The sequence below is a fragment of the Manacus candei genome, unplaced genomic scaffold, assembly GCF_025592945.1.
Source record: "Manacus candei isolate 608988 ecotype Guabito, Panama unplaced genomic scaffold, ASM2559294v1 h1tg000124l, whole genome shotgun sequence".
In the NCBI taxonomy this organism is placed as follows: Eukaryota; Metazoa; Chordata; class Aves; order Passeriformes; family Pipridae; genus Manacus; species Manacus candei.
The window spans coordinates 608,897-636,337 of NW_026138172.1; the positions used below are offsets into that span (position 1 = coordinate 608,897).

Below are 27,441 nucleotides of genomic sequence, written 5' to 3' on the forward strand. Positions count from 1 at the left end.
GGGCAGGGCAGGGCAGGGCGGCCGTCCGGAGGTGCCCGGCGGCGGCGGCAGCGGGGCCGGCGAGCGCAGCATGCCCGCCGCCTCAGACGCGCCTGCCTCCCGCCGCCGCTGCTGCTGCTGCCGCTGCTGCCCATGGAGATCGCGCTGGTGACTCTGGAGAACGGCGGCACCACGGCCATCGCGGGTGGCGAGGATGCCGCGGCCGCCGGCGGCCGGGCACGCTGGCGGGGCAACTTGCTACACATCGCGGGCTCGCCGCAGCTGAGCGACGGCAAGGAGGGAGCCCCGCCGCCCGCGCCGCCGCCGATGCCACCGCCGCCGGGGGACGAGGAGCCCGAGCGGCCCCCGCCGAGGGACGAGGAGCCGGAGCGGCCCCCGCCGGGTCCCCGCGGGAGCGGCCCCGAGGAGCGGCCGGCGGAGGGACGCGCACCCCCCGCGCCGCCCCGGCCGCCGCCCCGCGCCCCGCGCCCCGGCGCGGACGTGGGACCCCCGGAGGAAGGGGGACACCGCCGGGGCATGGCCATGGCAGCGGCGGGAGACGACGAGGAGGAGGCGGCGGCGGCGGCGGCGGTGAACCCGGGCGCCATGCACCACCAGCGGGTGCTGATCAACATCTCCGGGCTGCGCTTCGAGACCCAGCTGGGCACCCTCAACCAGTTCCCCGACACGCTGCTGGGGGACCCGGACAAGCGCATCCGCTACTTCGACCCGCTCCGCAACGAGTACTTCTTCGACCGCAACCGGCCCAGCTTTGACGGCATCCTATACTTCTACCAGTCCGGGGGAAAGCTCCGACGGCCCGTCAATGTCTCCATCGATGTCTTCGCCGACGAGATCCGCTTCTACCAGCTGGGTGAGGAGGCCATGGAGCGCTTCCGGGAGGACGAGGGCTTCATCAAAGAGGAGGAGAAGCCCCTGCCCCGCAATGAGTTCCAGCGCCAGGTCTGGCTCATCTTTGAGTACCCCGAAAGCTCCAGCTCAGCCCGGGCCATCGCCATCGTCTCCGTGCTGGTCATCCTCATCTCCATCATCACCTTCTGCCTGGAGACCCTGCCCGAGTTCAGGGACGAGAGGGAGTTGCCTGTGCCCCTGCCCCCACAAGGTGGAGGTTTGAATGGCACCACCGGGGACTCCCCACCCATGCAGCCCCCCAGCAGCCTGGCTGACCCCTTCTTCATCATCGAGACCACTTGCGTGATCTGGTTCACCTTCGAGCTCCTCGTGCGCTTCTTCGCCTGCCCCAGCAAGCCCGAGTTCTCCCGCAACATCATGAACATCATCGACATCGTGGCCATCATCCCCTACTTCATCACCCTGGGCACCGAGCTGGCCCACGAGCAGCAGCAGCCTGGGGCTGGCAGCAGCAATGGGGGAGGGGGCCAGCAGCAAGCCATGTCCCTGGCCATCCTCAGAGTCATCCGTCTGGTCAGAGTCTTCAGGATCTTCAAGCTCTCCAGGCACTCCAAGGGGCTTCAGATCTTGGGACAGACTTTGAAAGCCAGCATGAGGGAGCTGGGCCTCCTCATCTTCTTCCTCTTCATCGGGGTGATCCTCTTCTCCAGCGCTGTCTACTTTGCTGAGGCCGATGACCCCGAGTCTCATTTCTCCAGCATCCCTGATGCTTTCTGGTGGGCAGTGGTAACCATGACTACTGTGGGCTACGGGGACATGAGACCTGTCACTGTGGGGGGCAAGATTGTGGGCTCCTTGTGTGCCATTGCAGGTGTGCTCACCATCGCCCTCCCCGTCCCTGTCATTGTGTCCAACTTCAACTACTTCTACCACCGAGAGACTGATCACGAAGAGCAATCTATCCTCAAAGACGAACACAGTAGTGCTCAGGGCAGCACAGCGGGGGCAGATGCAAAGAGAAGACCCAGTACAAACTCTCTGAACAAATCTGTTGTGCACTTGGAAAACAGTGAGGAGTTCAACAATGGCACCAGCTCCATAGAAAAAGCCACTATCAAGGCGAAGAGCAATGTAGATCTCAGAAAATCCCTCTATGCTCTCTGTCTGGACACCAATAGGGAAACAGACCTGTAAGGAGAGGAGAGAGTTAGAGTTCAGAGATGTAGAAAGATTTACTGGTGTCAGAAACTTGCTACTATAATTATTCTTTTAGTACCAATTAGTTTTTTAAGTCAGGCTGTATTTTCTAAACTGATCACTGTCCTGAGCAGTCCTCCAGGAATACATGTTTTTATGTTCTTTTTCCATGACACAAAGGGTCACCTATTTTTAAAGTAGACTAAGAATAAGCTACGCTCCATGATGCAGGAGCTGGTAAATTATGACAGTAAAAAAATCTAAGTTGTAGAAACTTACTGTAGCAAATGGTGGTTGGTTTTAAATGGGTAATTTGTAACCAATTCAGTTGCTCCAAGTTTAGTATTAAAAAGTTGGGGGGATGTGTGTGTGGAGAATGAATGGACTGGGGGGGGAGGGAGGTTGAGGGCTTTTGTACTGTAGTTTCAAATTGAAATAATTCCAATATATTTTATATCTGTATGAGTGTATTTATGGTTGAGAGGGGATTTCTTATTCCTGTGAAATATGACATCATTAAAGCACTAGGAACATTAGCAGATCAGCACTTTCAGAGTTTTCCACTTGTGATCAATACAGATCTGGTTATCCTGTATGTGAAGTGAATTTGGTGCTTTGAACCCTATAGCAGAAAACTTCTGTTGTCTTGATATGTTAGTTTCTTGTGAGCCTTAAATTATTAAATATTGTAGATATACTTCTTTATAAATAATTTTATTACCTTCCTGTTTCAGAATTTCTAAATAATTCAGTCATGTGCTTACTGTCCCCACCCTGAAAGTATGTGCAGCTTTTTTTTTTTTGGTAGTTTTAGAGTTTTATACCTTTGTTATATTTTTGAGACTGAAAGTATCTTTTTTGTCTGCTGTTACTGGTTTCTATCCAAGTGCACAACAGATCAAAAGCACGAGGGAGTGGACAGACATAACAAGAAAGTAGAATATCAGTGCAATATCTGCAAAACTGTTTTCGTTGTATGCTCCAGATTACTTTGGCACGTGTATCAGTCACCTTTATGTATGCACACACCACTTGTGTACACAGTTCACTGGTTTTAGTGATAACAGACTGGGAATGGATGGCACCTGAGGAGTCTAACGTGGCACGCCGTGATACTTCAATAACCATTGCGTGGCTTATATCTCAGACTGGGATGGAGAGCACCATCTTTCATCACAACACATCCTCGTTTGCTTTTTATTTCCAAACAAAACCTTCTCAGTGCTGTGGATTTTACAGTTAAGATGACGTTGAAGGACGAGTGACACATTCATTGTCTTCATCAGCGTGGCACAGTTTGCTAGTGAAGACTGACACCAAGTTACTCCTTTAACTCAAAGAGCTGTGTTACCTTTTTTCTTGCAAAGGACACCTCTGTTTCCCCCTCAGACTCCTGTTTTATTGCTGATGGATGTTCCATGCCTTTCCCACACACACAGTGGCACAGCAAGACTAGCAGAAAAAGAAGGCTTGGTTGTCAACGCTCCAGGTTTGTTTCTGACAAATTTTCTAATATAACTAAGTAAATCTCAGTTGGGATTATAATTTATGCAAGTACCTCAGATGTATGTACTGCCATAAATTTAAATCAGCTTTGCAGAGCAGCGCTCTGACATTCTCTTTAGCCAGACACAAATGCTGCTTCCCTGCCCCTTAGTGTAGCCTCTAAAGGTAATGCCCAAATGCATCATGTATTTTTTTCCTTCCTATTCAGTAAAATAAGTGCCAAGCAAGTCGTATTTTTCATGAATACAGAGCTCAGCCCAAACCCCTGGGGTGAGAGGAAGGATGTTGAATCTGATAATAGAGAACAGCATCTTTCACGTTACTTTTAGGTGTAGGTTTCTTGTTTATTTGTTTATTTAGGTGGGAAGTGATGCCATAATACGCTGAGAAGCTGCAACAAGACTGACAGGCAAAGTGTCCCGTGCAGCTGCACTCCAGTCTCAGGCAGATCTCCTGTTTGCTTTGATGGGAGTTTTTGCATCAAAGGGAAGTGCAGAATCAGCTCTCTGGGGAGGCTAAATCTAAGATGAAACAAAGAAGTGCTATAATTCCCTGTTGCACATGCTGAGATCTAGATCACTGAAGAACTTAAAGCTTTTTGCTCAGGTGAGTAGTTTGATTTGCTTTCACCGATCAAATCCATCTGACTCACCTGAAGAAGTACCAAGCAATTCAGTGAGTCTTTTAGGATAAAATGTTGGCTTTGTCTTTCTGTAAGTACTCCCCCCAGCTTCCTGATCATTTTTGCCATCCAGAATTTGGTCTTCCAATTACATGTTGTGTTGAATTGGACTGTCAGCTCCTCCGAGCAGGGACAATGTGTTTAACAGTAGAACCCTGCATATGGATATTAGTGATCTGAATTACATCACTGTAGTTATTGCATTTAGTGGAGTAACACTAAGCTGATGTGGGTTAAAAAGAGATCAGGGCTATGGGGGGTGGGATGAGCCGATCTTAAAGCCCATTGTTGATCTAAAGGGAAGACTTTGTCTTCCTCCCTCCTTTTCAGTTTTCCCCTTCCCACTGTGTGCCCTTTTGTTGCTCACGCTGAACTGGTTCTGTCCTTGTGGAAGTGCAAGCGCTGCCTTCTCTTCCAGGAGCTGCTTGAGCTCACTCACCTGACAGAAAATCCAGTGCAGCAACAACAAAGTAGATCTTTTTCTGTCGAATTAGTGAGTTGGAAAGCAAGTGAGTGCCAGAGCCAGTGAGAGGAAGAGGTGGGAGAGGTCAGTGGTGCAGGGAAGTGGGAAGCAAGGGGGAGTGAAATCCTCACCCTTCTGTGGCAGTGAACTGTGACATTATCAGGGCTGCTTGTTAAACCCTACTTCATGTTTGCAGAGACACCATGGGACTAAGTCTTTGCAAGGTGCTGAGGGCCTTTAACTTCCCATGAGAGCCAAGCTGCTAAATTCATCTTCAGATTCTAGCATATAGAATCATAGAATGGCTTGGGTTGGAAGGGACCTTAAAGATCATCTTGTTCCCACCCCCCAGTCAACCTTGTCCCCAAGACAGGGACAGCTTCCACTAGACCAGGTTGCTCAGAGCCCCATCCAACCTGGCCTTCAACACTTCCAGGGATCCACAGTTTCTCTGGGCAACCTCTTCCACTGCCTCACCACCCTCAGAGGGAAGAATATTTTTCTAATCTCTAATATGTGCCCTGCCACAACTGAGAGTAGAGTTTGTCCCAACAAAAACCAAGCCTAGTGAAAGCAAAATACCCTGACTGCTGCAAAGAGTTCTGTACAAACTTGTCAAATCATTCCTCAACCTTCAGTTTGAATATACTGTGTTTTGCCATAATAATGCAACAGAACTTTCCAATAAAAAGAAAACCAATTATTCTCAAAACATGGCTGAAAATATTTTTTTTGCTTGTTTTTTCTAAAGAGTTATCAAGCACAGTTCAGGCAAACTCGGCTTTGACACCTTCTTTACAAATAATGCATAATTTCTATTGGCTTTTAAGGCAGTAGAGAATTTGCTTTCTAGTGAGAGAGACTGCTGCCAAACACTGAGTGACATGACCAGAAACATGCAGCAAGGCACTGAGAGTGGGCTCAGCTTTAAGCACATGCTTAAAGTAACATAGTGGTCAACAGGTGTTTTTGATGGACTGATCTTTGAGACTGTGAGTTTTGAGATCAGGAGTTGGACTTTAATGATCCTTTGTGGGTCCCTTCCAACCCAGGGTATTCTGTGGTTATTTGAAGATGAGCTACATACTGTGCTGAAACCTTGGCCTTCTCCTTGGACTTTGGGGCACATATGTAAGTTTGTGGTACAGTTTGTGAGTTGGAAAAGAAGTGGTTCTGTAGGACACTGTGTTGGGAACACCAGATTGTTACTACAAAGAGGGCCTGTTTCTGCAGCCACTCACTCATCAGAGCAGTCCTCTTGACATGATCCACTGATCCTGTCAGGATCCTGTCAGGATCAGTTGCAAACCAAGCACCAGGATTATCTGCATGAAGAACTGCAGCTTTGGCCTGGGTGAGGGTGTAATTCCACTTTCCAGCAGCGAGAACCTGCTTTTGCTGTAAGAGATTTCAGGATCAAGAAACCTGAGTTGGGCTCAGCAGGCAGCTGGTGTCTGTGCTTGGGATACAGAAAAGTGCAGAAGACACTAAATGATGCAAACTTCTGCCAGAAAAGAGTATGTGAGTAAGAGAGAACTGGGGAAATATGAAATGGGAAGAGAGTTTTGGCTGCATGTGCCAATTCTAAGCCCATTACAAGAAGGAAATCTGTTACCGATTTTATCTTAGCTGGCCTGGAATGAATAGCAAGCTGAATAAAACCTCTTTGCCATATCAAAAGCACCAAGATAAGCTTAATGAATAGCAAATAATTGTAAACAGATAAAAAACCCCCCAAACAAACCCAACTGAAAAACAAACCCACACTTTTTTGTGAAGTCTTTTGACTTGGAGCTACAACATGGAAGATTTCTCACCCCACACATGCTTACATGCCATAGTTATTAATGGCTTGTCATTTTGTGTGGGACAGTAGGTACTAAAATGAATTCTTCCATGTTGGGGATACTGAGGTGAATGTTCATTTGGGTCACCAGTAATGTAAGTTTAGTTTGCTTAACCTGGCCCCAAGGGGAGTCTGCATTTCCCTTCCATTTTTCCATCATTCTAAAAAAATGATAAAGCAGTAACTAGCAGTTATATAATACCATTCACCTCTGAGTGCTTTATGAACAATAGGACAATGATCTGTATACAAACAGGGTGAAGGAAAGGCTGTGGAAGGGAAGACAGAGCATTTCAAAGGGGGAGAGAGGTACAAATAGGAATGGGCTTGGCTGGACTGGGACATATAAAATGTAGATCTCAGAGAAGAGAGAGATTCACCCTGTGGTCTCTTGCTTGGCTCTTAGTGGCTCTGCAGGCAAAGGCTGTGTGCCAGCAGCTGTGCACTGTGACCCATCTGGTGGGGTCACTGAACACAGAGGGGACCTAATGCTGCTCTGAACGGCACAAACAAATCCCTCTTTTGTGTGCTTTTTTCATTTGGACCCCGTAAGGAGAACATGGCACTTCTGCTGGCTGTTCCCTGGGCTCTCATGATGCAAACACCCCTGTTCTGGTGGAGGTGGTGGCGATGGGGTTCTTGATCCACACTGCTCTGGAGCAGCCTGTCTTCTCCATGTGCTGACATTCACTTCTCATTAGGTAACAAAGCAAATATCAGTGCACTTCCAGTCTCGTGGATGATACATGTGCACACAAAAAGGCTTACTCTTCTGAAATATATCACAGAATCATTTAAATTGGAAAAGCACTCCAAGATCATCCAATCCAACCTGTGCCCATCCCCACCTTGTCCTCCAGCCCAGAGCACTGAGTGCCACGTCCAGTCATTCCTTGGACACCTCCAGGGCTGGAGACTCCACCACCTCCCTGGGCAGCCCCTTCCAATGCTTAACCATCCTTTCTGTGAAGAAATTCTCCTTCCTGACGTAGTATCAGTGCAGCTCGTGCTGAGGTCAAACGGGGAGAGCGTTTATGGGCACGTGATGGTGCCACTGGGCCGTGGTGAGGGACAAGCTCCCTTCCTGACATCTGTTCCAGTCAGCTAGCAAGATGTCATGACAAGTCATGAAATTTGACAAGAGCCTCCAGGCTGACTGCTGCCAGACTTGGGGAATAATGAAAGGAGGGCTTTAAGCACCTAATCAAGACTTTGGCCGGTGGTGGGATCGGTGTGTTGTCAAGCAGTCGGTGTGTTGGAGACACCTCAAAATAACAAGGTTGATCCTGTTCAGGACAGAGGGGCAGCAAGGAAACTGTGAGACAGAGTTTTAAGAGCATCTGCCTGCCTTTGGTGCAGCTTTAGCCTGTCATTGTGTGACCTCCAGCCTCATTCCGTAGGCTAACATAGCTACAAATGTCTAAAAAATTAAATAGAAAAGGTCTTTATAATAATAGAGTCTGTGAACAACCAAAGTTGTTGTTCCAAAATCATTCTGACAAGGCTTATGCCTTCAGCACCACTAAATATTTTTTTAAGAATGTGTCATTTAGTGTATTTGTAGCTTTTGTAGTGTTTGCTTTGTGGTTGGTTGGTTTTGGGGTTTTTCTTTTCACTTTCTTGTTGTATGCATTAACTGCTCCCCAGGCTTCCTTATCTGCTTGTTAAAGTTCTGTTACTCATGCCTAAATTTGGGACCTCAGGGTGCTGATACTCTTCAGTGAGTATCATGCTCTCTGACATCACTGTGTCAGTTTATAGGAGGAATAAACACAGAAATTCTCCAGTAGCTACCTGTGGGTCCATTGGCCAGAACATACCCCATTTCTGTATGATGAAACATTGTGAAAGATGTGGGCCTTGTGTCATTAAAGTCATATGAAATAAAAAGCTTTATGTTAATTGGAATAGGAAAATAGTAAAGCTCATAATGACCCGAGTAAAAAATTAATTGGAATTAGGAGCTGCAAAGAGAAATATCAACTTGTTTTAAGACAAAGAACAGCATTCAGACACAATTAGTTTATATATTGCAATGCTTTCTTACTTGTGTAATGTAGTAATGTAGTGTCCTTATTTGGACTGCAGCATCGTTTGTTTTCAGTGAATTTCTCCTTAGTTTGACTTGGTGTGACATGAAAATGAGGTTACCCTTTCCAATGGAACAATGTTGCTTTGAATTTTTTAGGAAATTCACCTGATCTCCAGAAATGACCTGATCTAATAGTAAAATTAATAACCTTCCTAGCTGGCAACAAAATGTTTTCATTAGAGTGGGGGTTTCCCAGAACACATAATCTATATGATTATTGCAGAATTAATAATTTTCCAGATAGTATGTAGAATTTACCAACAGTAATCTGCAAAATTCTCTCCTGTATTAGTAATTCACTTTCATCAAGGGGATGTTTCCAAATAAATCAGCACAGGTTTTAATACTTGATTGACAGGCTGGAGACAGTAAAGGAAGATATACCTTATTTCTGTGTTTCAACTGTGGTGTGCCATGGAGACTGTAATTTACAATCTTGTGGTAAAATTCCTTCCTTTATGTGGTTGCACTCCAATGGTGAAGTCCCAGCACCTTTTCCCCCAAAAAAATCTCACAACTATATACCAGGATTTTCCTTGTTCCCTTCAGAATTAGTAGGGATTAGTTATATGATACTATACTTCATTTGCTCAGGCAAGTTCAACACATGGAAAACCTCTTCTTCTTCTTCCAGTTCCTCTCCTTCCTGCCTGTTTGTAAGTAGACTGGGGAGGTGAAAAATTATTTGAATTATGTAAGCAGTGCAGCCTTATAATTTTTTTCTGTCTTGTTTAAAATTGATTTGAAAATCCGCAGAAGTGTAATTGAGGGAAGGCTTTACCACGAATTTGCAGAGCAAATTATTATGGGTTTTTTATTTCAGAAAACACTATAATTTTCAAGGCAGTGCTGCATAAGAGGTTTATTTAAAGGAAGGTTAATGTGAAAATACATGTTGTTTTATTATGCAAGAGAATGATGCAAAGAAACAGTCTGCAAGGTGACAAAGATCATTCTGGGAAGGAACACCCTCTAGCTAAAGCTTAGCCACTGTGCTTTGAAGGAGACAATCTTCCTGAAGCCAAATAAGAAGCAAAGGCAAGAGCAGGAGTCTATAGCTGAGATATCAGGGCATTTGCCTAAGTGAGGAATGGTGGCTCACAGAGTTGTTCCTGGATTTCAGCCACTGGGCACAATACCTGCACAATATCTCTCAGGATCGTGTGTCAAAAGCTTGCTCAGTGCTTTGAAAGGAAGGATACAGGTACCCATCTTCAGGAGAGTGTGCTAAAGTGTGGATCCAAAGCAGACACTGGCATCTTCCTGCAGACTTGGGGGGGTAAGTCTCAGCAAATGACAAAATTTCTGTCAGATTCCCATTGCCCACTTGATCTCCACCCGAGTGATGCTGACAACTGATCCTGACAACAGAGCAGAGGCTGAGAAGTTCAGGGCTTTGGAGCATGAGAGAGAAATCTCTCTGGGAGGCTTGGAAACAGTGTGTATTTCAAAATGGAATTTGCACTGCCTCTTGCTAGTGGAAAAACGGGGTAGGTTCTGTTCTTAATAAGGAAGCTGGATATTCCACTAAGGAGGAGATACGAATTCTCATAGACATCCTGACTGCATCTATATTAGAAAATGAAATGTGCCCAGGACCATTCCCTGGCACTGAGGCCAGCTGGCAGCAGCAGCCTGTGTTCATGCTGTTGGAGGCTCCCCCTGAAACAAGGTGTTCGGCACCCAGCCTAGTGGGCTCTGTTCCTGGCCTCTGCTGATTCCCACATCGTGCCTAGGAAGTATTTTGGGAGACAGTTCTTGGGTACAGACTTACCACCCTGACCAGGAGCCTTTAACAGGGTAGTTGACTGTGATTAATTGCTTGGGAACATTCCCTCAAACTGTTTAGGTGGCAAGTGCAAATATAGCCCTGCTTGGATGCAGCATCTTGCCCTCAGGCAATTTCTTGGGAGTATCTGGAAAGCTCTACAGGTTGGCCCTGTTGGTACCTTCTTACCTTAAACAATATCCAGTCTCTATTCACTGAGCACAGTTATTTCTGCTGAAATCTGTTCTCATCTAACTCTGCTTCCACCTGTGCTCATCTATATTCAACTCTACCAAAAGTCACCACACAAACCCCCAACTTTTCTAACTGCACATAGGGGAGCACAAGTGAGAGGGGGATACTGTTGCTGTGGTTTTTGACTGATTTTCCTGTTTGCACAGCCCTAGTGTGGGGTGTGCCTTGTGTTTCACTCACTGCATCTTCTAATTCTGCTTGGAATCACAATTGAGGCCCTGCTGGCCAAGCACATTCCCTGGTCTTGCTTATCCATCAGGCTGCACCATAAAATAACCGGAAATTAAAAAAAATGTAAAGAAAGAAAAAAAACCCAAACCACCAAAACCAACCAATCAAAAAAAAAAAAAAAAAAAGAAGGAAGGGTTGGACACACACTGCATGCAGTAAAGTTCATGGTCAGCCTCACCTAAACAATCTCCTGCAGATGTTTACCTGGCCTCTCTGACATGGACAAGGCCCTTCTGTGCTGGTCCAGATTGTTTTCACTGTGGACTAAGTTTACTTACCTTTGCATTTGTGCTGAAAGGATAATTTGGTCCTAAACTAATTACAAGCTGAAAGGGAAACAACAAAAGGAAAAGATAAATATGTACTTTTGAGCATCACTAGATTCCACATGGCTTTGACTTCTCCAAATGCTTTGAGGGAGCCTCAGAAAAATGGGTATGCAAGGACTGGTACGAAAGCATCACTAAGCTTCCCTTACAAAATACTGGGATTTTGGATGTAACACTGGAAGCAAAACATTACAGACATGTGTAGGTGTGTTTTAGGGCTATAGAAACCATGGACCACCCAGTATGGGCAGGACCACCACTAGAATTCTTCTGTGACTTCAAAGTGATTCTGGATCCCAGCAGCTGCTCTGCTGTGGTCCCCAGGGACTGGATCATGAGTTAAATTCAGTCAGACTGAGAAGAAAGAGCACAAGTCTAGAAGTAAACTTCCACTTAAAATCTTTTCTGACACTGTAATCCATGGATCTTGACATCTCTAACTACAATAATTTAAGATGTTAATGCTGTCAACCACACCAGCAAGTGGGTGAGAAGTAAGTCCCTCTGAAGGAACCACTAAAGACAGGTGAACCTATCAATGGGCTTCCCTTTTTTAGGGTTGGGTTTTTTTTCCCCAGGAGCATCCCATATGATATTCCACTGAACATAGTCCTTCTCCTGGTGACTCAGTTTTCTCCGTTGTCTCTGACACAGGTTGTCATTCTTCAGTAGGAGTGGCAGGACAAGACCCCAGAGTACTGAAGGGCTCTTTAGTGATGGCAGATGTTCTGGACAATAGAATTTCAGAGGAATTCCTGATGTGGAGGTGGTTTCCTTCAGCAGATGAGTGGGCAGATGGTTTAGTGTGGGTGTCGTGTAGAAAAGGCCACCAGAATGTGGAGTCTGGAATGCCAAGGTCCCCCCTCTGGAAAGTCTGGGGAAAGTTTTTATGTCAGAGTATCAGTCTTTGAGGTCTGTTTCAACAATGAGTAAGGTTAAAAACTCTGTTTGTCATATCTGTGAGTTAATACTTCGAGAGAGGACACAGAGTTAAAATGCACGTGTAGAAAACATGTAAGATTTGCAAGGAAGTAAAGTGTAATACAAGAGCATTACTCCTTCTTGGAGGGAGGAAAATTCAATCATCATGAAAGCGAGTGGGGGGGGGGAGGGCTTTCTATTAATTTCCCAGAGGGAGAGAAATTGTAAAGTCATTTTTGCAGCATTCATGGGCAGTGAAATACAAATTTTAAATATTTCAGAGGAACATCTTGCTCTCTTTTCACTCTGTAGTTACAGATTAGTCCATTCCAGGAATCCTGTTCAGATAGACTCGAGGCCTGCAGTCACATCCTTTGTTTTCCTTGATTCCTGACAGACCAAATTAAATGGAGATCTCTCCTAACAGCGATAAAATGCTGATGGCATGTGGTGTGAGGACAGTGTGGAAACAATATTGCTCATTGCCTGAACTCAGCTTGCAAAATGGCATCAGGGCATGTCCTGTCTACACAAGTCTCTCAGACAAAGCAGGTGATGCCAGGGAGGTGTGTGAAGGGTCTGAATTTGGAAGAGAAGATTATATGAGACTGATGACTGGAACAAAATGCTCAAGCCAAAATGCTTTCTCCCTGGGGAAGCTCTCCCACAGTCAGACGCAGTGCTGTTTAGCTGTCTGGATTAAATTCCAGGACTGCACATGGCTCTTAAGGTCCTGCCTGGGACTTTTTTTTTGTTTGCTGTTGGGTAACAAACCCAAACATACAGGAATAAGAATCTCACATACTATCCACTTCTCATCCCTGTGAAACCCTTGTCTGACTTTCCAATGGCATTGTCAGGGGTGTAAAATCACTCTGTAAAATTTCCTCCTCTTGTTTGCATAGAGCCCAGAGACAGAACCCAGTGTAACATACTTCGAATTTGTTTTCCTTTTTAGAAGGGGCTTGTGTTTTGGATGTTTTTTTTTTTCCCTGGGCTAATGTACATCTGATGTCAGGCTTCCCAGATGAGAATGGTTAGACTGGTGTTGACATTTTTAGAAATATGTGCGAATGGAAAAATATCCTGGGAGTGCTGCCAGTGGCTGATTTTGTAAAGTTTTAGTCTCTGCTGAATAGGAATCATGAGCCAGGTACCTGCACTGAAAAGAAGCCTTGCTCATAGAGTGTCTTACCCAGGTGTGTGCCCTGAATGCATTCTTTTTTTAAGGAAAGGGCAGGAACAAATTTCAGCAGGCTGTGACTCGTTCCCCTTTCTGACCAGATGACAAACAGCCAATTAGCATCTTTCCCAAAGGGAAAGATCTTTCCCAGGAGCAGCAACAGGGAAAAGGGTTTTCCAAGGTTTAACTGTGAGAGTAACAAAGTGGTTCAGACAAATCTGCCCGATCTGTGGCTGTTCCTTCCAGTTTGGTGCTGACATGACCGGGACAAAACCAGCGCAGAGCTGAGCTGATGTGCAGTGAATCAAACCTGCAGTTTTCCATTTCCCGGAGGGATGGTGGAGCTTGGAGGATGAGTGCTGCTGATTAATGATGCTATGAATGTCAGTCATTTTTATAGGTTTTGCATAGTGCTCACATTATCTGCCTCATCACAGCAAATGTCTCCTTAGCAGCTCGTGGGCTCACAGGGGTGGCACAGGGGTTAAAGCAGAGCAGGACTGCTCTGAGGGTGCAATATCAGAGAACAGATCCACTGTGTCTATATCCAGGTTTGCAGCCAGCTCCCGCTGCTTTGCTGGCTCTGTTGAGTTTGGATCTCAGTAGGAGCCTGGAGCCAGGAGCTGGTGCTTTTCACTGAGGCAAAACAGTTCTCAGTGAGTGGCAGGGCCTCGCAGCTCCGGCGGGGCTCAGCGCTGAGCCGGCTCTGCTGACTGGCAGCCTCCTGCCTCGGTGAGAAGCAGAATCTGCTGAGCTGCCCCATGGTCACTGGGGGCTCTCCTTGTGCTTTGGTGGATGCATCACAAGCTGCCTGATGCATGGCAGGGTGCTTTTCTGCTTTTCAGCATCCTTCTCCCATCCGTCTCTCTGCTTCATAGAGGCTGTAGCTCTCTCTCATCATCATCATCATCTCCCTTCTGTTTGCCTTACACTCAGGTGTTGACAAGGCTGAGGGGATGTGGCTGTGCCCTGTGCTCCATACACCAGCCCATGTGCTGTGGAGCACATATTCTGGCCCTGGCAGCACTCCAAGGGTTGGCTTATGCTGTGGATGACTCCCCCACACAGGGACACTGAGGCTTAGTGGTGCCTCTAGGTGGGATGGCTCTCTGAGCCAAATTTGGCAAAAGGACACTGGCCTTGAAGAAGATGATTTCTTTTTACAGCTTTTGGAAAGGTAGCTGACTGCCTGGGGGAAAGAAAGACCAGAATCAAAACTACTTCTCTTTGACATTAGCTCTCCTAAACTGTTGCTCTATCGAAAAAGGACAGACATGGTGAATACAGACTCTTCTGAAGTGCTGTAAATACTGATAGATGGGATTTATAGAATAACAGCAAGAAGCAGAGTTGTGCTTAAAAATAAGGCAAACAGCGGCAGAGTTCCTTCCTTCCTTCCTCCCTCCCTCCTTCCCTTCTTTCCTCCCTCCTTCCTTCCTTCCCTCCTTCCCTCCCTCCCTTTCAGTACATTTTTCAGACATAGAACTTGTTCTAAAGTGTGTTGTAACTGGGTAGGTACAGGAGCAGAGGGAGAGAGAACTGTCATGATTTCAGTGAGTTTGGGGTCAGGTTTGTCGTGGTCCAACACATGCCATCCTGGTGTTTGACAAGTTGAGGGAAAAAACCCATGGATTTAAAGCTTGCATACTTTTCTGCAATGGTGAGCTTGGAGGGACAGGAGTAGGCAGTAGAGTTTACAAGTAGACAGTAGAGTTTACAAGAAGGATGCATCTTTACTATTGGACTTTAAATAGGTTGGTTTAAATCTCTGCTTAGGAGACCTGCACAGCAGCAGCTTCTTTACCTCCTGAAGCTGAGTAATAGCTCATTCTATTTGCTTTTCTAAGCATAAAGAACTCTGCAAAGAGTTGGTTGATTCTTACCTACCCACTAACCAACTGTCCATACCTATTATGGCACTGCTGGCATTTGTTGTAGGACTCTCTGGCCTGATTTGAGTATGGACAGGAAGAAAAACAAAGCATTGTCACTATGTTGAGCCTTGTTAAGACTGGAACTGAGAGCACAACTGAGCTCTAAACAACTTTCCAAGATCACAGAATGCTGGGGTGCAGAAGAGTAGGGCCCGTTTCCTGGTGGGGAAACTAATACTTTAATTTTAAGGACCACGTGGTCACATTTTTTACCTACATATTTTATAGACATGAACTAAAATGAAACTCTAAGGTACACCCAGCCAAAATAACTGTCAATTTACAACTCTCTAGTGGGATAAATGCACTTTTCTGTGTTATCTGCAAATATGTTTATCACTCTAATCACTAGACTTTACCCTTCTGGTCTAGCCAATGCAATCTTGTTTATTTATATTTTTATACTGTGTTCATCACAGATTGTCTGGATGAGACCCTTCCAATGATGTATAAATGCCATATAAAATGTGGCTAATAGCCCTCATATATTGGTTCTCTCTTGGCAGTGAAGCAACTGGGGGGGTTAAAAAGAAAATATAAGTACTTATAGATTAACACTATGTGATTTCTGAGAAAAAAGTACATCTTGGAGTTTCCCTTGTCCTGCAGACTTTGTCTCCGTCCCAAAGGAAGTGTTATTTCCAGGTCCCTTTTGGTAGGAGGTTTTGTTGAACTTCAGGAAAAAAAGAAAAATCTTGCTTTAAAATTAACTTGGAGCTCTGAGCTGATGTTTTTAGTACCTTGGGCCAAAGTTCTGTTTCTTCAGGGCTCAGTTCTCTGGTTGATATATTTATCAACAACTTGGATGAAGGAGTGGAAAGCACCATTAGCAAGTTTGCTGATGACACCAAACTAAGTGGGAGCTGTTGGCTCCCTTCAAGGACAAGAGACTGGAGCATTGGGCTGTGCTTGCTGGGGTGAAATATAACAAGTGCTGGATTCTGTACCTGGGACCGAGTAATGCCAGGCACAGGTACAAACTGGGAGAGGAGTGGCTGGAGAGCAGCCCTGCAGAGAGGGATCTGGGGGTGCAGGGGCATTGTGAGGCAGCAGTGTGTGCCCTGGCAGCCCCGAGGGCAAAGCCCATCCTGGGGGGCATCAAACACAGCCCCGAGGAGAGGGGATCCTCCTGCTGTGCCCAGCGTTGGGATCCCCTGGAGTGCTGGGGGCAGCTCTGGGCCCCACAATTTCAGAAGGGTGTGAAGGTCCTTGAAGGCATCCAGAGCAGGACAACAAAGCTGGTGGAAGGGCTGGAAGGAATGTGCTGTGAGGAGTGACTGAGGTCTCCTGCTTTGTCTAGTTTGGAGAAAAGGAGGCTGAGGTGCTGATCTCTTCTCCCTTGTATCCAGGGATAGGACACATGGGAATGGTTCAAAGCTGCACCAGGAGAGGTTTAGGACATTAGGACACATTTCTTTACCAAGAGGCTGGTCAGACACTGGCACAAGCTTCCAGAGAGTCTTAAACCTGTCAGAGTTTAAGAGGTATTTGGACTATGCCTTTAATCACATGCTTTAGCAGTGAGCCCTGAAGTGCTCAGGCAGTTGGCCTGGATGATCATTGTAGGTCCTTTCCAATTGAAAATATTCTATTTTCTATTTTTCTATTCCATTTTCTAGAGCTATGAATCACCCAGGAGAGAGGGCAGTTGTACTTGATTGGTTCCCATTGATTCACAGGGTTAGAAGACATTTGATCTGCTGCCGTTGTTAAGAGAGACAGCAAAATTTTGTCATCGGTGTGGTGATGGATTTTTTGTGAAATCTGTTCAAAAATGGTGGTGAAATCTGTTAAAAGAGGGTGATGAAATCTGTTTAAAAAATGGTGATGCTTGCCTGACCAGACACTATCAATACTTTTGACTTTAAACCATGCAAAACATACAGTATTTTTAGCAGACCAGTGGTGAACAGCAAGAGCCCCATATTTGAAATCTGATTTTTAAATTAATTGTGTGACGCTGTGAAGTCTCACTCATGATTGTTGAATACTCAGCCTGTGCTACTCTGTAAAAATCAACCTTATTTTGAAAGAAATGCTGTAGAAGGGCTGCAAAAGAGGGGCAGAGGCCCAAACATGCTCACCTTGAAGTCAGTCAGGACTTCCAGGGTCTAGAAGAATCTTCAGTGGAAGCTTTGTGTTTGTTTTCCCTTTATATTCTTTTACCACTGCAAAATAAACATAACAGTCTGCTGCAAAACAAATAAAAAATAATCTGCCATTTTTCTCCTGGCCATTTTGAAATAGTCTGCCCAAATAGCCAAAGAATGGCATGCAGGCAGTTTGTGAAATCATTTTGCATGAAGGGATTTCAAAAAGCTTCCCCAAAAGCTACCTACAAGTTATTAACTCACATTTGGGAACCATCTGCCTAGTGGCTTTTTAAGATAATGCTATAAGCACACAGGCTAAAAGCAAGGAATATTTTACAAAAGCATATTTTCCAGAAAAAAAAAAAAAGGAAAAAGAAAACAGAAAAGAGAAAAAAAGGAAAGGCAAATCCCCAAATAATTGAGGGAAAGACCAGACATTGCAGAGAGAGTTTTTCTGAAGCTGTGAGCTCCAGCCTGGTGAGACCCCCTTGCAGTGCTGCCTCCAGCTCTGGGGGTCCATCACAGCAAGGACATGGAGCTGTTGGAGCAAGGTCAGAGGAGGAACCATCAGAGGGATGGAGCAGCTCTGCTGTGAGGAAAGGCTGAGAGAGTTGGGATTGTTCAGCCTGGAGAAGAGAAGCTTTGGGGTGACCTAACTGGAGCCTTCCAGTTTCTGAAGGGAGCTCACAAGGATGATGGAGAGAGACTATTTCCAAGGGCCTGGAGTGACAGGACAAGGGGCAATGGCTTCAAACTGACAGAGAGGAGGTTTAGATTGGATATTGAGAAGAAATTCTTCCCTGTGAGGGTGGTGAGGCCCTGGCACAGGTTGCCCAGAGAAGCTGTGGCTGCCCCATCCCTGGAAGTGTCCAAGGCCAGGTTGGATGGGGCTCTGAGCAACCTGGGATAGTGGAAGGTGTCCCTGCCCATGGCAGGGGGTTGGAATGAGATGATTTTTAAGTTCCCTTCCAGCCCAAACCATTCTGTGATTCTATGAATGGAACCTGGGCCAGAGAGATTCACCCTCCACCCTTTCTCAATTCAAAATGTGTTTGGACTCTGAAGACCTGTTCTACTCTAGAATTAAATGGAAATTTTGTATCTGGCTTCAGCAGACAGAGGATCAAACAGCACTGCTGCCATTTTCAGTAAACTTTCCCACTGCTGGCTGGATTGGGCAGTGGTTGATCTGAGCCATGTTCTGAATTAGTGACAAAAATCATTCTGAAAAAGGATGGGAATGAGGCAATTATTATTCACTACCAGCTTGGAGCCTAAATTATGGTTCAGTCTGTTTCTGTGCTCTTTAGAAAGGCACCACAGGGCATTATATAAGTCAGGGTGTCACTGTCAGTAGATAATGCCTCATCTGGGGAAAATAGAGCTGCAGAAGATGGGAGGAATTTAAGGCAAATGAGACTTTTGGATTTAGCTTAAGAAAACTTACCTGAGGAGTTACAAGTGATGGACTGATGTGTAAAGACCTTGTATAGCATCACAGCATGACAGATTAGTATTAAGTATTTGAAAAGATAGCTGGAATAACAATCTGTTCCATGGGGTTTTTTGTCTGTAGTTTATAACCTGGATATTCCCTTAAGTATCCTGTCCCTTTGGAATCCAGTTAGGTCTTATATGATTACCTGTTTCACTAAGTTCCATAACTTAATTCTGTTTTGTGTAAAAAAGTAATTTCTTTTCCTGTTTATAATTTTTCTGCCTTTTGTATCACTGTCCCTGGCCTTTTTATTGCTTTTTTTTCAGAGAACAAAAAGTCCCAGTTTATCTGATTTACCACGCTCTATATAGCATATATTTTGACTAGATTCTTCTTATTTGTATTGTTTGTAAGGAAAATAGTTCAGTCTTTCCAACAACTTTCAGTTTATCAAGTCCCTGGATCATTCCCACATCTCCTGTAAGCCTTCTCTGTTTTGAGCTTGAGGACCTAAAGCTGGATCCCAGAATGGGCTGATGCACTGATTAAAGATGACATGATGTTTTCAGCTTCACTCTCTTCTCCACATTCACCCTGTTACCTTTGTAGCTTTGGCTGCACCTTGCACAGTGGACACAAGCCTTCACTTTGCAGGTAATGAGACTACATTGGTGATTTTTCACAGTTAGAATTAGAGCACTGACCCGAAGTGGTGGCAGCCAGATCTCTTGAATATTCACCGTGCTAAGTGTCAGGCTGATTCAGATTTAAATTTGGGCTAGCTTCTTTCTAAACAGCATATCTATAAATACCTGTAGGTGCTCAAGCCCTTTTTCAAAACATATACAGACATTTAGGTCGCTGTAATACATGTGAGGATTTTTTCTTACAAATTAAGCAGCTGAAAGTTTTACTGACCAGTTTGCTCTGTGTTGTTCTGGCTTTTTCCTCTTTCTTCAAAGGATGTCAAAATTCCTTTTGTCCCAACTACTGTAAAAAAATTGAGCATTTGCAGGCTGCTCTTTCTCATTTCTACCTTTCCAAAAAATGTAAATATTCATTGAAACAAGATTACCAGGGACCCTGGCCTGGTCTTCTCCCATGATTTCACCAAGTGTGTCACTCCCTGACAGTGAACATTCAGCCTTTAAGCAGGTACAGATTTTGCAGGAACAAATCCCTTCCAGTTTCTGAAGGGAGCCCACGAGGAAGATGAAGAGGGACTTTTCACAAGGGCCTGGAGTAACAGGACAAGGGGCAATGGCTTCAATCTGACAGAGAATAGGTTTAGATTGGATATCAGGAAGAAATTCTTCCCTGTGAGGTTGGTGAGGCCCTGGCACAGGTTACCCAGAGAAGCTGTGTCTGCCCCATCCCTGGAAGTGTCCAAGGCCAGGTTGGATGGAGCTCTGAGCAACCTGGGACAGTGGAAGGTGTCCCTGCCCATGGCAGGGGGTTGGAATGAGATGATTTTTAAGTTTCCTTCCAACCCATTTTGGGACCCATTCAATGATTCTGTGAAATGACTGATGCATTCACTGTCCTTTGAACATGAACAAGGAGGTTATGGCCTGCTGGGATCTGGTTGCATTGATCTAGTTGTTTCTGTGGCTCGTAGCAGGCCAAGCTAGGCTGTGAGTGCTTTAACACAGTGAATGATTTAGGACTCCACTGGGCACTGACTGTGTCCATTACTCAATCTGAGTGTAGTGATCTTATTTCTGAGATGTTCAGCTGTTGCAGTGAAAGTAAAACTGTGGGACTCTACTGAAACATCTTTTTCTCCTTTTCAGTTTGTGAATGGCCTGGTTCTCTGTACAATCTCCAGAGTTTTTAGCAAGGCTGTCCTATCAAGCTGTCCTGTTAGTTCTGACAGCCTCCATGAGTCAAAGCAACACCTCCTACAAGCTTCAACAGCACCTGGGGAAGTTACACAGTCAGACTCAACACTGCCTTGCCAGACTCAATTTGCCTTTGCTGACAGGCAAACCTGACCTGATGCTACTTTATATTAAGGGAGTTGGTATTGTTTCAGTAAATCCTGTATTTTTCTGATGTGAAGGTGTTCCTGGTCTACACTCCCAGTTCACAGAGAAAAAGTCTGCACTTACAGAGCCTGTGTAGAGCAAGAACGAAGGAAAAAAATGCCTCGTGATTGCTCTCATAGTGATGAAAGTATCTGATGTAATTAACCTGCAGGTATGGAGAGGAAAGAGCTAATTGAGCCCTTACCATGGCAGTCAAAGGGTGCAGGTTAGGTAATTGCCAAGTGCTTGTCTTAAAAACAATAGTCCCAGTCCCGAGGCAGTGGAAGACACTTGGCAGTCACAGTGACACTTGTGTCACTGACTTCAGGGGGGTCAGAACTGAGCTCAGTGCTCAGTTTAGACATTTTACACAGCACAGTTCAAGGGGAGGATACTGTTCTCTGTCAATAAAACTGAACCCAGGTACCACAGCATTAGGCAGTTTCTTAGGAAAGGTTGTCAGACTTTTCAGTATCAGTACTGGATTTCAGACGTATATTTGCTGAATTACTTTTTTGATAAAACCCTTTAATAAGCAAATCTGGTCTCCATCTGGTGCTGATCTTACTTAAAACACAGCGAGATTGGCAACTAATTAATTCATGGACAGAAGAACTATAAAAGTTGCATAAATCAGTTAATACTAGAAAGTACAAAAATTGTTGTGTCTTGAAAAAGCAAACTGTGAACCTTTCATCTAAGGACAGAAATTATAAGTAAGATGGAGAAATATCTGACACACAGAAATTTTAAGTAGTGATTGTTTGGGTTTTGCAGATTCCTTTCCTATTAATTCTTGTTCCAAAAATAGTACTAGTCTTAAAGCTGGTGACACTTCATGTTCAAGGCAAAATTCTTGTTCTTTAATGATGCAGTTTTATTTTTAAGGCTTTTATCTTGCATCAGTAATTTTAAGTGCTTTCCAGTGATGCACTGAGTGAGGAACTAACGTCCTTCTCTGTTGTTTTCAGTGCCAGCTGATTTTTATATCCAATGATAGACACTCATTTGCCATGAAGATGCAGTTACAAGGAATGCAGTGTAGAGATGTTACATGGTTTGATCATTGCTCCCTGGAAATTGTAGTGATTATATATATTATAGTATTCAGTTTACCTTCTAGGTCCCAACCTCTTCTTCTGAGGTTCACTAATAGAAAATTATACTAATTTTATTTTATTTTTTAGAATCCATATTAAAAATCTTGTTTAAAGTGAGTATGGGAAATCCTCCAGCAGATAAGGATGAAACTTCCCAGGCATAGGATTAAGATGGGATGAGTTCAGAAGAGAACAGTACACACATGGCTTTGTAGTTTAACAGTGACAAAAGGATGTAAATGTACAAACTAGAAGATGGGATGGACACACAGCAACAGCTGTAGAAGCAGAGCTTCCCTGAAGGATCAGGGTGAGGAAGTGGGTTGGTCTTGATGTCCCAGGGTACCAGTGGTGGATGAAACCTCCTGAAGGCTCAGTGTAGTGAGAAAAAACCTGTGGGCTGCTCTATTTGACAGCCAGTTGACCAAAGTCCTTTACAACCCACACTGAAGTTGACTGCAGACTGTATTCTCACGCAGTAATCTGTTTTCCTTTCTCCATAACCTCTAACCATATGATTTTTCATGTGAAATGAGAGGAGGACAGGACACCTCATCAGTGTGAATCAACATTAGACACTCAGGCTTGAGTTCCTCCTCTGAACGTTGCCAACTTGGCCCTTTATAATTCCAAGGGATTTTCTGCTAAAGGTTGGATCTCTATTGTTACACTCTTCCCCCCCCAAGCACTCCCATCCAGTGCCTAATGTGAATCAAAAAATAGTGTAGGCCAAGCTTCATTCAGTCTCCTGGTTCCTGCATCTGGAAATGTGGCGAGACACAGAAATCCTGTCTTTTCATTTCTGTGTTGTGATCTTCCACTGCACATTTGAAGGTGTTCACTGTTACCTTGTGAAGTTACATTGAGTGAGACCATTCTTTGCATTTAGTTAGCAACATGCTTAGGCTGGTCAAGAAGAAGATTGTACAACCACCACCCAGGATGTGGGCTTTTAGCCCACAGTGCACTTGTGACCCAACAGCCACACACAGCTGTCCCAGAGAGGTGTTCCAAGCCTGCTCCAGCTTGTAGGAACTGCAGGTTACTGTCAGCTAGAGGTAGTAAAGATCCTCTCTCCCATCTGACTGAGGAAAGACTTCCCAGAGAACTCTCAATTGAATCAGGAATATTTCCATGAAAAATGTATCTTCAGAGGACCTAGCATCCTCCAAAGGAAACACTTCATGGAGAAAGTCCCTTGCTTTCTCTATCCTGTATTCCAGTAAAGTACAAAAGTGCCCCTGCATCTTCCTTTCCCCGTGTTTCAAGGGGAGGAGTGGAAGGAATTGCAGAGACCAACCTCCTGTGAATGGAAAGCTGCTCTTTACATGTGGTTTCCTGACTGTTCTGAGCAATTGCTTTCACAGAATCACTAAATTTTTAGGGTTGGAAAGGACCTCTGGAGATGATCTAGTCCAACCCCCCTGCCAAGGCAGTGTCACCTGGAGCAGGTGACACAGGAACGTGCCCAGGTGGGTTTGGGATGTCTCCAGAGAGGGAGACAACATGCCCTCCCTGGGCAGCTGTTCCAAATGCTCTGCCAGCCTCAGTGCAAAGAAGTTCTTCCTCATGCTGAGGTGGAACTTCTTGTGTATTAGTTCATGGCCATTGCCCCTCATCTGGTCCCAGGGCATCACTGAAAAGAGAGTACCATCCTCTTGGCACCTTCCTCAGAGATACTGCGTGTCTTTTCCTGGCTTTTTGTGCCTCTCGGGTGATAAGACAGAGCTACAAAGTAAAATATTTTAAGAGTTCCACCTAATTCACACAGTCCACTTAGAACAGCAGCAGACCAAGAAAGGCTCAGGACAAGAAACTGCAGCTCAGGACAAACATCACTCTAAAGGACTGCTCATAGTTAGGCAGCAAAAACTTGTTTCACTCAGTAGTACCAAGGAGCCTGCCTACTGAACAGAAAGCTCACAGCAGGACACTGCTGCACTAACAAGATTTTCTCTGGCTGCTCCAATTCCCTATAGCTTTTTTTTTTTCTAATTTTTTTTTCTCGGTAATCGTCTTTCAAACTGCAGCAGCATTTGTTGTCCTGAGGTGCTGACTCCAGTGGAAGAGATTTTAGTGGAAGCTTCTACTGCAGTTTGCACAGGCTTCATTTCAGGTCACTAATCACATCCTCCTCAGGCTGTCCTCGGGTCCTTGCATTGATCATCCTCCAGCTGGGGGAATTGTCTGAGAGGAAGGACATGACTGTTGAGTTGATGTCACGTTTCTGGATTGAGGGTGGACTGAGGGAAACTTCTGCCCTTTGGATTCAGGGAAGGCCTGACATTTGAATGTGGCATGGCTGTGCAAGCCTTCAGCCTTCCTTCTCCATCATGCACATCTGCACCCCTCCAGGCAGCCAGTTATGTTGGGAATGGACAAGAAGAGAGGGCAGAGGATGTGACGGGTGACTTGAGCTGGTGTCAGAGAGACAAAGTGTCTCTGCTGGATTAGGCTTTTTCACCAACAAAAGACTCCTGGACTGTCCTGAGTCACCATCAGAAATCCATGTGAAGGACTTGAGTTGAGGTGACAGGGTAGGAAGTCTGCCCCAAGGCAAATCTGGAGAACAAAACATTCATGGAAATAAAACAGGCTTTATGTTTTCCAGTGTCACCTGTAGAGCCAGATTTGACAGAGCAGGAAAGCAGGAGGCCAGTGGATCTAAAAGCTTGTGATAAAGGGCTGTTTGACATCCTTTGGTATGTTTTCTTGTGAAAGCTGGAATAACACAGTGGAGCACGACTGATCCTTGTGCTAAACTTGCTCCAAAACCAAGCTGACTCCCATCTATCTCAGCAAAATGGAAGGTTGCTTTGGCTGGATACACACTAAGGTCCTTGGAGAGCTCATTGCTTCAGTACCTACATGAGAGGAATCTTGCTACTGTACCTGAATTCGGATTTTATTCCCCTTTCCCCACACAAATGCCTTTTTTGGTAATATTCTGTGGACAAGACTTCTTTGACTCCTTCCAGTGGAGTTCATTTTTCAAAGTGTCAGGGCAAAAGAGGAGAAAACATGACTTTCTAGCCTGAGATTGACTAGCTATTTTCTGGTAGGAATATTTTTTTGAAGGATGATAGGATGTCCAAATGCTGATTGAAGTACTCTCCCTCTAGCCTAGGGAATGTTTACTTGTTTATATAAAGAGTGAACTTTCTGTGATCTTGGCTTGTGACTAGTTAGAAATAGCCCTCAGGAAGGTAGAGATGAAAGTTCAGATACAGATAAAAGAGGGAGTTGCAATTCTTGAGCAGGGGCTCTTAACACTCATCTAGGAGGTAAGAAAAAACAATTACGCTTCTTGTGATCACCCTGATTTCTGGGATGTGGTAGAATTTAGGTTCATAACTAGTGATATTATCTCTGGATTTAAACAGAGGCCAGAGTCTTGGCACTTGGGAAACAGAGTCTCTTAGAAACCACGACTGCAGGATTCTACAGCAGCAAACTGAATTGGGATTTAGATGTTCTACATTTTGGATCACAGTAGCTATATGTGCAATTAGTAAGGATTTAAACATCTAACTCCTCTTCTGACCTGGCCTTCCCAGCCCACATCAAGTAACTGTGGCTTGGCCTCAGGAAGCACTGAAGGTCTGTCTAGTGGGCCATCGAGGACCATGTCCCTGAGGTGATAAAGTTAACTGAGGAATGTGTACGGAACAGCTCCTTTACAGATATTGGATTACATTCACCTGCCTCACGAGAGCCCTTTTATCACCTCACAGGATGAGTCCTGTAATTTTTCTAAAGGCCTGTGCAAGTGTCAGCTTTCTGTGGGACGGTGACTTGGACGAACATCCAGCGCCACCACTAAAGCTGTAAAAACACGGAGAACTTCAACCCTCCCAGCCAGTGAAGGCAGTTTGCTGAAGAGATTGCAATACTCAGAGGAGCTGTGTGATAAATCAGTAAATGTTGTTGTGTCTGTCTGTTTTTAAGAGCGACCTGGAGCCCTGGCAGTAGCGGTGTTCTCCAGATGGCTTTTCCACGGCGTCGTCTTCCGCAACACACCAGTGAGCCACGAGACTGAGATGGAAATTCCAGTGTGGGGAGGGTGTGAGTCATGAGATGGTGAGTGAAAGAAACAGCAGGATAAAAATAACAAGAGCACAGTATGATGCAGAATATTAATCTCTTACCCTGTGTTATCCTAGCTTGTATTACATACACTACTATGTTATACCGTGGATGCTCTGCTGCTCAAAACAGATCTCTCTCTGCTACTCCAAAAGATTATGGCTCAGGATGCCAGATTGCAGGGGCTTCTAATACTTGTGCCTTTAAGTTGGCTGAAAATTCTTAATCAAGAAGTTCCTGCAGTAGAAAATATATAATCAAAGAGTATCAACATGCTGCATTCATATTTTTTATGTTTTATATGAAAACATCAAATTCTGTTAATTTAACATCAACTGAAAAAAAAATTGATTCAAACTTTAATTTATATCTCTATTAAAGTCTCCCTTTCTTTTTCCAAATTTCCATTTTTTTCTCTCCCTCTACCTTCAGGAGGAGAAAAGAAAGAAGAAAAGTATGAAAATACCATGAAAAACTTCTGTAAAATTCAATTTTGATTCTAGCTAACATGAATCAGTAGGAAAAAAAAAATAGGAAAAGTGGAATAGGTGACATCAAAAGAAAAGACAAGTATTTTATTTTGAGATGTGGATCTCTATTCTTCCACTCAAATCTGCCATTCTGTCCTGGCTGAGGTTCATTCTGAGATTACTCACAATAAAATCAGGAGCCCTTCTAGGCAGCTCTGGTTGTCAGCTCAGCCAGTGTGAGGCACATAACCCAGTCCCCTTGGCATCTCCTATGATCACTGGAGCAAGACAGTGATCTTCCGAGAGCTACTGGGAGCTTAGAAAGCCTATTACTTTGTTATTTTTCAATTCAGTCAGGAATCTGGCATCATAAAGACAGCAGGAGCTTTTCCTTTAACTTCAAAGGGTGCCAGCTCTGGCACTGAGGCTTCACTGCAGATTAACACATAGAGAGCTCTTTGGATGGAGACTGTGCCTTTTTTATTTCAGAGTGGGGAGAAATGTTTATTTTATTTCGTGCAGATTCAGTTCAAAATCTTTTTTTCTTAATTTTTTTTTTTTTTCATGTAAGTCACCTCCAGGCTTTGTCAAAACTGTGGAAAACTTTGAAAGTCGGGGCATGTGCAAAAAAATGACAGGGCAACCTGAGACAAGGAGTGAGGTGGCTGTGTGGTTCCCACTCTGCAGGACTCAGAATGTGGATGACCAATATTTGCAGGGCTCTGTCTCCCTTTCAGAGCTGCCTTAGGAAGTGAAGCAGTTTCACATTTTGTTCTGAAAAAAGACGCTGTTCAATTGTGATTGATTTAAGGTGACTTGATTTAAGGCAGGTGTTTGTGTGAAGTAGTGTGGGTTAGGTGTGCAGTTGTGCTCAGAATATCCCTTGTTCCCTTTCAGACCCTGTTTAAACCAATTTCTTTGATCCCACTAAGTTGAAGCTACTTTGAAAAATCCCTTTTTCCTTCTTC

At 44.7% G+C, this 27,441-nt stretch overlaps 1 protein-coding gene across 5 annotated transcripts; it reads left to right on the forward strand.

The window, feature by feature from the left end:
• Positions 1–132: 132 nt before the first annotated feature.
• Positions 133–25,977, forward strand: LOC127462257 (potassium voltage-gated channel subfamily A member 5-like). Of its 5 annotated transcripts, none has more exons than XM_051770722.1 (4): positions 133–3,538; positions 3,891–4,161; positions 22,005–22,227; positions 25,866–25,958. In XM_051770722.1, exon 1 carries the CDS (start codon positions 133–135, stop codon positions 2,044–2,046), a length of 1,914 nt encoding a protein of 637 aa, XP_051626682.1. In that variant the 3' UTR covers positions 2,047–3,538; positions 3,891–4,161; positions 22,005–22,227; positions 25,866–25,958. The 5 variants fall into 5 exon arrangements, with proteins under 5 accessions (XP_051626682.1, XP_051626684.1, XP_051626683.1 ...); XM_051770724.1 differs by having other exon boundaries at positions 3,916–4,161; XM_051770723.1 differs by lacking the exon at positions 22,005–22,227 and having other exon boundaries at positions 25,866–25,960.
• Positions 25,978–27,441: the final 1,464 nt, after the last annotated feature.